The sequence below is a fragment of the Molothrus ater genome, chromosome 14, assembly GCF_012460135.2.
Source record: "Molothrus ater isolate BHLD 08-10-18 breed brown headed cowbird chromosome 14, BPBGC_Mater_1.1, whole genome shotgun sequence".
NCBI classification, from domain to species: domain Eukaryota; kingdom Metazoa; phylum Chordata; class Aves; order Passeriformes; family Icteridae; genus Molothrus; species Molothrus ater.
In genome coordinates this window covers 2,093,006-2,102,265 of record NC_050491.2, presented here as the reverse complement: position 1 = coordinate 2,102,265, position 9,260 = coordinate 2,093,006, and the positions used below count along the sequence as shown (strand labels likewise).

The 9,260-nt window shown below is 58.1% G+C and overlaps 1 protein-coding gene across 2 annotated transcripts; it reads right to left on the bottom strand.

The window, feature by feature from the left end:
• Positions 1–1,250: 1,250 nt before the first annotated feature.
• On the bottom strand, positions 1,251–6,081 carry LOC118698893 (G-protein coupled receptor 12-like). Of its 2 annotated transcripts, XM_036402451.2 has the most exons (3): positions 5,442–6,081; positions 5,004–5,229; positions 1,251–4,197 (listed from the first exon to the last, which is right to left on the bottom strand). In XM_036402451.2, exon 3 carries the CDS (start codon positions 4,193–4,195, stop codon positions 3,143–3,145), a length of 1,053 nt encoding a protein of 350 aa, XP_036258344.1. In that variant the 5' UTR covers positions 4,196–4,197; positions 5,004–5,229; positions 5,442–6,081; the 3' UTR covers positions 1,251–3,142. The 2 variants fall into 2 exon arrangements, with proteins under 2 accessions (XP_036258344.1, XP_054372354.1); XM_054516379.1 differs by lacking the exon at positions 5,442–6,081 and having other exon boundaries at positions 5,004–5,244.
• Positions 6,082–9,260: the final 3,179 nt, after the last annotated feature.

Sequence of the window (9,260 nt, the reverse complement as noted above, 5' to 3'; positions counted from 1 at the left end):
AGCCAGCCCCAAACACCAGGACATCCCCACTCTGCACACAGCAACACTGCCCCAACAAGTGATTTCAGGTTTTAAATCAACTTTCCTGCTGTTCAGCATGAGGAGGCTCCAAAATCCATCATCCCCCTGATGTCCAACATTGCCAAACTCCAAACTTTCCCAGTAAAAGTTTTTCTCTGTGAAAAACAGAACCAAAGCACTGCAGCAAAGGTGCAGTAAAATGCTCAGAGGTTTCCACAAGGCAACACATGGCAGGTGAACCTAAACCTCTTTATCTTCTTCTTCACTTCCCCTCATTTCCTCTGATTAAACAGGAGAGGAAAAACAGAAAAAAAAAAAAAAAAGAAAAGAAAAAAAACCCCAAACAAAACAAAAAACCAAAACCAAAACAAAGCAAAAAAACCCCCAAACAAACTGGAAATTGCACTATTTTTATTTAGGGGAATGACTGCAAAAATGCCAATTTATCAAAATGGGGGTTTTTTTTTAGAGGAGATTTCTTAAGACTTTTCCTGAAACCTAACAAGAGTTTTTAACAGCTTCCATGGGCAGCTTTAGCATCTCAAAGAGAGAGGTGCTAGACCATCACACAAAAAGAAATGAGATCTTTATTTTACAGTAATTCTGAGCATGGAATGGGCTTGTACCACATCCTGGTGCTGACTGTGAGCTGGGCCAGGGCACCCAGGGACCAGAACTCAGAGTTTGCCTTTGCCAAAGGGGCTGGGAATGAGTTTGGGTGAGCCCCCAGTGTCCCAGTGAGGACACCCCCACCTGCCCTTAACCTCACCCTGGCAGGGGCTGTGTCCCAGCTTCAGCTCCTCTCATCCCAAATCTTTCTCCTCTTGCTGTGGAGGGCCACAGGGAGAAATTTTTCTTTGATCCTCATTTGACTTTGGCAAAATTCATCAGGGCATCCCTCGAACTGAGACACATTTTACATAAGCAACTGAACTCTAAAAAGAACATTGTTAAAATCAAGCTCTTCAGCAACAGGGAATTTACTGGAAAGCCAAGAAAATGCAACTTTTTTGTGTCAAGGTTTCTCTGGAGCTGATTAGTTAAACTACCTTTCATCTAAAGATACAAAATGAGCTGCCCAGAGAAACAAATCCTGGCTTCTAGCTAGGGTGGTTGTAGAAAAACATTTCAAATGTTCACAATGTTTCAAAAAGGGTTTAAGCTATTGGGTTTTCACACTGAGGAACTGCAGGGACCTGGCTGCGCTTAAGAAACCAGAAGAAACAGAATGAGTAAAGTGTTTGTATAAATATTAGTCTCACATACATATTTACTTTAAAACTCACATTGATTCCACATTGTGCCAACTGCCCGTTCTCCAAGGAATTCATCAGAGAAAGGAAATGGAAAAAAAACCCCAAACCCACAAAACATAAAAACTCCAAGACTGGCCACGTCTCACAGGCAGACAGTAATTCCAAGCCCCAGGCACACTTGGGAACCTCAGAGCTTTCTCTTGTGCACTGAGCTCTGAGGAGCAAGAGATTCATTGCACAGATCCAGGGACAAAACCCACCCGGATCTGTCTGTACCCAGCCATAAAGTGACTTTGTACCCTCTGCAGCCACACAAAGCAAGAACATTTCTTCCACTATCACAGACTCACAGAATGTTACAGGTTGGGAGGGACCTCAAAGCCCACCCAGTGCCACCCCTGCCATGGCAGGGACACCTCCCACTGTCCCAGGCTGCTCCAAGCCCCAGTGTCCAGTCTGGCCTTGGGCACTGCCAGGGATCCAGGGCCAGCCCCAGCTGCTCTGGGCACCTGTGCCAGGGCCTGCCCACCCTCACAGGGAACAATTCCCAATTCCCAATATCCCATCCATCCCTGCCCCCTGGCAGTGGGAGCCATTCCCTGGGTCCTGTCACTGCACACCCTTCCCAAAGTCCCTCTCCAACATCACAACAATTTCTCTACAGCAAAGCAGAATATTTGGGTGCCAGACCCAGCTGCTGGAGGGTCTCCCAAGCCCCCCATGCCAGGACACCCCCTGTGCCCCGAGCCACCCTGGATGTGCCACCCCAGCCCTGCCCCTCCCCGGGGCTTGCCTGGGTTCTCCCTTTCTCCATCAGTGAATGCACGATTCCACCTCCCGGCCAAAAGAAAGCCCAGCATAAAGGACACTTCATCATCATCATCATCATCATCACGGCCTCACTAACACCACAAAGCACAGCACACAGCTCGGGAATGTCGGGGCTGAGGCGGCAGCATCAGCAGTGACAAGTGTGGTGACAGAGGCTCCTCTCTCGGGGACCCCAGCGAGCCCGGAGCCCTCTTTGGATGAAACCCCCACCCCATGTAAACAGCTGGTGTGGAAGGGGGGAAAGCAGCGCCCCAGTGCCCAGCTGGACCAGGAGAGCCCTTCCTGGGCCTCCCCTCTGCCCCCGCCAGCCCCGCAGCGCCAGCCCTGCCCCAGCCACATCCTCGGGGAGGGGGGGAAGGAGGGAACGGATGCCGGGGGTGCCCCCAGCCCTGCGACAGCCCCACAAGCCACACCTCGAGTGTCCCTCACCCGCAGCTCCTCAAAGAGCTTCTCCAAGCACAGAGGCACGGGCAGCCCCCTGCCCCTCCTGCCCCCTTTATTGCATAGCATCGCAGCAGGCCCTGATTGCGGGGGGACGGGCGCAGCCACCCCACGCCTGGGGACCAGCCCCGCCGGGGGGGACGCGACACCTCCCTGCCCATCCCCTGCTCCCGTGGGATGCGCCCATGGATGAGCCCCGAGGGGTGGCGCCGCCCGGATGGGGCCCGCTGGTCCCCCGGCTCCTTACCCCGAGAGCAGACAAACGCCATGGTGCGAGGATCCTTTTTCTTTGCTTTTTCTCTTTTTTTTTCCTTCCTTTTTTTTTTTTTGGTGTTTTGTGTTTTTAAATAAAAAATAAAATGTGTAAGAAAATAACATTTCTAAAGGAAACCATTATCATTCTACTCTCTCTCTTTGCTTTTCTCTTTTGCCTTTTTTTCTTTTTTTTTCTTTTCTCTTTTTGGCCATCTTTCCATGGAACGAGATGTGCTGACCGGGGAGGGGACTCCTCCCGGCAGGAGACAATAACGACAGAGGGGAAAAAGAGAAGGAGCAGGAGAGCCAGGCAGCTCCTCTGGCTCCGTGCTCAATCCTCACACGTCGCTGGATGTCCTTGGTCTGGAGGAGAACGTGGAGGGGATGCACCCGCAGCAGGCCAGCCAGAGCGACTTCTGGATGTCCGGGTTTCGGAAGGCGTAGATGATGGGGTTGATGAGCGAGTTGCAGGTGGCGGGCAGCGCCAGCGAGTAGGTGTACACCGCGGGGTAGCTGGAATCGGCCACCAGCGAGTAGATGGCGAAGGGGATCCAGCAGAGCGCGAAGGTGCCGAGGATGAGCGAGAGCGTGGAGAGCCCTTTGCGGGTGGAGGTGGCCTGCGCCGTGGCGATGAACTGGTGCTGCACGGCGATCTGCTGGGCGTGCCGGAAGGCGATCTTGCAGATCTGCAGGTAGAGCTGCATCATGAGGGCGAAGAGCAGCAGGAAGGTGACGGCCAGCACGGCCGCGTTGTCCTTGGTGACGGGCCGCAGGATGCTGCAGGAGCTCTGGTCCCGCAGGCAGTTCCAGCCCAGGAGGGGCAGCAGCCCCACGCCCAGGCACAGCAGCCACATCAGCAGCACCATGGCGCAGGTGAAGCCCAGCGTGCGCTCGCTGTGGTAGGTGAGCGCGTTGTACAGCGACAGGTAGCGGTCCACGGTGATGGCCAGGAGGCTGCAGACGGAGGCGGAGAAGGCGGCGAGCAGCAGCCCCGCCGCCGCCAGCTCCGCCGCCTCGCTGGGCGGCCGCAGCAGGTAGCGCACGGCGAAGTTGGCCACCAGCCCCAGCCCGGCCAGCAGGTCGGCCAGCGCCAGGCTGCCGATCAGCAGGAACATGGGCGCCCGCAGGCTCGGCGTGTAGAACAGCACGGCCAGCACCAGCGCGTTCTCGCCCGCCACCGCCGTGCCCGTGGCGCACAGCGCGATGTCCCAGGGGCTCACGGAGCCCGCGGCCGCGGCCCCGCCGCCCGGCGCCGCCGTGCCCGGCCCGGCCGCCGCCGCCGAGGGCCAGGCGGGGGGCTCCGAGGCGTTGCCGAGCCCCGGGAGCCGCTGCTGCTGCTGCTGCGGCTGCGGCGGCCACGGCTCCCCCATGGCGGCGGGGCCGTGCAGCATCGCTGGGGAGAGAGGGAGAAGGGGGCGGTGAGCGACGGAGCCCGAGCCCGCGGAGAGCCCCGCGCTCAGCCCGGGCAGCGCCGCGCCTCGACCCCCGCCCGGACCTCCCGGAGCGGGGGGAGCCCCCGACCGAGCCTGGAGCCCCCCGGCCCGGGACGCCGCCCCCGCCGCCGCATCCCCGCCAGCCCCACTGCAGCTTCCCGGGCACCGAGCCCCCCATGCCCGGTTCGCCGTCCCCCCGCCCCACACGCACCCCTGGCCGCTATCTGCCGCCGGGCTGAGGCCGAGCACAACTCATCGCCCCGCTGCCCGCAGCCGCCTCCGTGCGCCCGGCTCCATGCAGGGTCCGCAGCCACTGCGCACCCGGTGAGGAACCGGCCGCCCCCTCCTCCTCCTCCTCCTCCTCCTCCCCCCCCTCCCTGGGGCACGGCCACCTTTGCTGCCTATTTATAGCGCAACCCCTCAGCCCCCCCTCCCGCAGCCCTTTCTTTTTTGCGTGCGGTGAGTAAAAATAAACACTATTAATAGGCCAGCGCCTGTATGCGGAGCCGCTGATGGAAGGAGAAGGCAGCGGCAAGGAACAGCCTACGTTAAGTTTCTCTTCCTCCCCGCCTTTCCCTCCTTTGGAAAAGGCTGCTGCAAGATGCTCCCGGCCGGCGGCAGCATCCTGCCGTGCCCGCAGGAGCGAATCCCCCGCCCGGGGCGGGCAGCCGAGGTGTGAAGGTCGGGGCAGTGCCCGCTGCCATCCCCCGCCGCCACCGTCGCCCCTTCCCGCATGCAGCCGCGCCGCCGGGGGTTGTTGTTTTACCTGGTTTTAATGCTCGAGGATCGGCTCGCTCCCCCCACCCCGTTTTTATTTTTTTCCTCGCCGGTCCTTCCAGCCCTTGGTGCGAAGCCTCATTCCTCGGCGAGCATCGCTAATAGCGTTGGCAGAGAGCTGGCATCGACTTGCACTTAATATTCCTGCCCCATTGGATCTGCTGATAAATCTCAACTCTGACGTCAAAGTCTTCACTTATATTCATGATCCAAGTCTGTGAATCAGAGGCGCTGTGATCAGAATAACAACAAGGCTGGCTCCCCGCTCCCATCCCCGCACACCCGCGGGCACGCCCCGCGCCCGTTCATTCATCAGCCTCCCGCCGCCCCGCCGCGCCTCCCCAAGGTCGGGCCCGCTGCACCTGCGTCCTGCGGATGCAGCTTGGGCACCGGCCAGGCCCGGCCGCCTCGCTGGGTTTATTTTTACCGCTTGTGCCGAGGGACGCGGGCATGGATGCGAAGGGAGGGCGGCGATCCGACGCGGCTCCGGGGCCGCGATGCTCAAGGACAATGCCCGGGACAGCGGCACCGGCCCCGGCGCCTCCGGGACACGGCGGCTGAGGCTGCTCGGGGATCCAGCCCGGGCCAGGGGCATCCCTCCGCGGGGAAACACCGCGGCCCGGAGCCTTCGCCCCACACGGGTTCCCTCCAGGCAGCGAAAAGCTGGGATGAGGAGGAGCTCACGGGAATTGGGACCTGCCCAAGGACGCTGAGTATGGGGTCTGTCCCCCCCACCGCAGCACCCACCCATCCCCAGAACTTCCTCCCCGACTGTTTGGGAAAGGAACAGCCCGGAAAGGAACAAATCCCAAAGACACGAGTATTTTTCCAGCTATAAATGGCTCCGTGATTCATCTCGGGAGCAGGATCATCAAAGCAGGGATGCTCAGCTCCTGGATCCACAGGATTTCAGCTACACCTTCTCCCCTTTTTCCTACTCGTTTCATAACACTCCAGCTTCCCCCTTTCATCCCCCTCTCTCTTCCAGGCTGCTGCAGCCAGCTCAGCGCTGGGAAGCATTTCCAGCTCCCGATGTGCAGAGATATTTGGGTGAATAGCAGCGGTTCTGGCTGAACCCAAGCGCCCCAATTTGGAGCATCTGGGTCGCTAATCAGGCCAAGCCCCGTCCCGGGGGATGTGAATCCTCATCTACCTGGGGCCGCGTGACCGAGCGCCGGGAGCCGCCGGCACAAGGGGCGGAGGAAAGCCGAGCAGCGAGGAGCTGAATGAATGAATTCCTCCCGCTCCCGGGAATTACGCACGGCCGGGGAAGGGGAGCGGCCGAGCAGCCCTGCCCGGCTCCCCCCGGCAGCAGCTCAATACAGAGTTCTGAGTGTCTTATCCTGAGGGATTCTGGGCCAAGAAGCACAAGCAGGGACTGAGCTCCTGTTTCTGGCAGAACGTGTGGCACAGCTGAGTACCAGGGTTTCATGTCACTTAAAAGCAGAAGCTACAGATGACACAGAAAATCCAGTGAATATGAGCTTATTCCTTCATCGCACAAAATAAAACCTGCAAATAAGCAAAAGAAAAAGTTTGTCTTAAACTGGGGCCTGTGATTTGTAAGACACAGAAATCAGCCCTAGGGCTGGTGTAGGTATAGTGGTGTAAAACTATCACCTAAACCAGGCGTAAAGGTGGCAATATTTCAGAAATTCAGATAACACTGTATCATCAACAGCATTTTTTTCACTCCTTCTGTGATTATCACTTGATTCCATCCAGGCTTTTATCAGTGTGCTGGGAAAACGGTATTTGTGAAGCATTTCTAAAGGGGGTGAGAGGATAATGGGAATTCCAACCACAGCTGATCTCAGCAGCTCACCTGCGGGACGCGCTGCGGGGAGCGCTGGCGGCAGAGGGGACGCCAGGCTGTGCCCGGTGCTCTGTGGGGCCAGAGCCCAGCCAGGAGCGCTGCGGGGCTGAGCGGGGATGTCCCCGCTGTGCCCAGCCCGCGGGCAGCAGGGCTGAGCCGGGATGGGCAGACCCAGGACAGTCCCTGTGTGTGTGACCCGGGCTCGCCCTTGTCCCCCGGCGCTGCCCCTGGCAGGGACACGCGCGCTCCAGAGGGTCCCGGCTGATGCCAAAGCCCGTGGATCGCTGCAGTGCCTTGGCCTCCTGCTCCATCCAGCGTCCCACCCTTCCTGCCCCTCCAACACCCGGCACTCCAGGCAGCCCCTTCCTTCCCCTCGACATCCCCACCACAAGTTTGCCCCAACCCCGGGAGGCTTTTTGCTGTGTCCTACAGGAACACCAGTCCCTGGCAGTGTTACCCCTCTGGGCTCCAGAAGTTCCCCTTCCCAAACGCACATCCCAGTGGATTTCAGCCAGTGCTGGGAGCTGCTTGTCCTCCTGCCCAGGGAAGAGCAACCCCGTGCCTCCAATGGGATTTTTTGGGGGGTTTCACCTGTGCAAGGGGGTGCGGTGGATTGGCAAAGACCCCAAGAACGCTGAGATTTTCTGGTGACAAAAATGACATTATCTGGCCCCTTTTAAACCAGGGCTTGCTGTCCCCAGAGCAGCCCTGTTGCACATGAGAGGATGGGCCACTGCACACCCTATTTTCAAGGCTTGAGAGTCCAGTTTTGAAGTTGTATTCAATGTTCTGAGCTCCCTGAGTATCTGCAAGACCATTCTGGGAATATTCATATATTAGATAAAGGAATTTATCTGTATTTAAATTAGAGACTCAATAGAGAAGAGCAAAGATCAAAGCTAAGCAAAGACACAAGCCTGACACTAATTACAGAGCAAGAGGCCACCAGCCTCACCTGAACTGCTGTTCAGCATGGAAAATGTCTCCCACCTTCATTCCTCACCATCTTCCTTGGATTTTGGCCCTTGGGAGAAAGCTCAGTGCTGAACAAGGCAGGTTTTCCTGTGGCACTGCCCTGTGCTCCCAGCCCACAGCAGGGCTTCACCTGGGGCTCATCCTCCCTTCAGAATTTGTGCTTTTCTGGTTAAAACAAGTGGGTGGCAAGTTAAAACTGGGGTGGCAGTCACTGATGACGTGGTGTCCCAGGCCCAGCCCACTGGGAACCAAAGCTGGAGCAAGGGCTGCTGTTTTAGGGCACACTGCTGGTACAGAGGGATAACCACAACTCCAATTCTCCAGCATTTTCACCTCCACAAGTACCAAAATCAGCTTTACATCTTTGCTTTGGGGAAACGCCATCACCTCCCAGCATCCCATCAGCTTTTCCCAGCCCAGCTCCCACTCCTCTGGGAGCATCCTGTGGCTGAGCTGACACATCCTCGAGCTCCCTGCCTTGTGCCCCCCGAGCCAGGCTCAGAGCTGGAACATTCCCCCACATTTCATTTCCCTTCTCTGCAGAGAGCGGATCCAGCCTTGTTCCAGCACCTCCCTTGTTCCCTGTTACTCCAACGGTGCTTGAGGAGCTCGAAGCAGGAAAAGCTCAGCTATAATTAGCAGTGCTGACTAATCAGGGTGGCAAACAAGCCCTCCCCAAAACGGGGCCGTGGGGGCTGCGCTGCTGCGAGTGATGGAGCCCTACATTCACAGGCTTTGCATAATTCCTGGTGGAAATGAGGCCATTTTCTCACTGCTGCCACTGGAAAGATGGGAATTCTCCTAGAGCTGCTCCAGCTGCAGCACCCCAGCCTGGTGGGAAGAGCCAGGGCTCCGGGGTGGCTTGGGGTGGTCGAGGTGTAGGTGCCCAAGCCAGGCACTGGAGGAGCTGGAGGGTGGCAGGCAGGAGTGTGGCTGATAACATCATCCAGCTCTGTGGAAAAGCAGCTGATTTGCCTGAAAAGCCTCTCTCCAGGTGGCTGGAGTGGGTCCCTTCCAGGTCCTGGCTTGCAGGGTGACCTGTGGCACCCCCTGCAGCGGCGCTGCCGCAAGCCTGGAGAGCCACGGGTGGAGCTTGGGCTCTGCCAGCAGCTGGAAACCCCTTCCTGCCCCTTCCCTCTGGGCTGCCCAGCCTGGGGACAGCGGGGACAGCGTGTCCCACTGCCCTGCTGCTGTTCCACAGGCAGGGAACATTCCCCATTTAGGGGGACAGGGCTCAGCTGTGCCAGGAGGGAAGGAGAGATCCCAAGGCTCACTCCAAGCTCTCCTCCTGATTCCCACTAAACAAACACTCAGACCAAGCCAGGGGGAGGAATTTTGCTCCTTCCATCAGTGATATCATCCCCACATGAACGGTTGTGCTCCAAGTCCTTTCCTGAGCCACAGGGACACGTTTTGGAGCACCTTTGCTGGCACATGCTGTGTCACCATATGTCA

Excerpts from the sequence above, each read along its gene's own strand:
- LOC118698893 (XM_036402451.2), bottom strand. The coding sequence starts at position 4,195 with ATGCTGCACGGCCCCGCCGCCATGGGGGAGCCGTGGCCGCCGCAGCCG.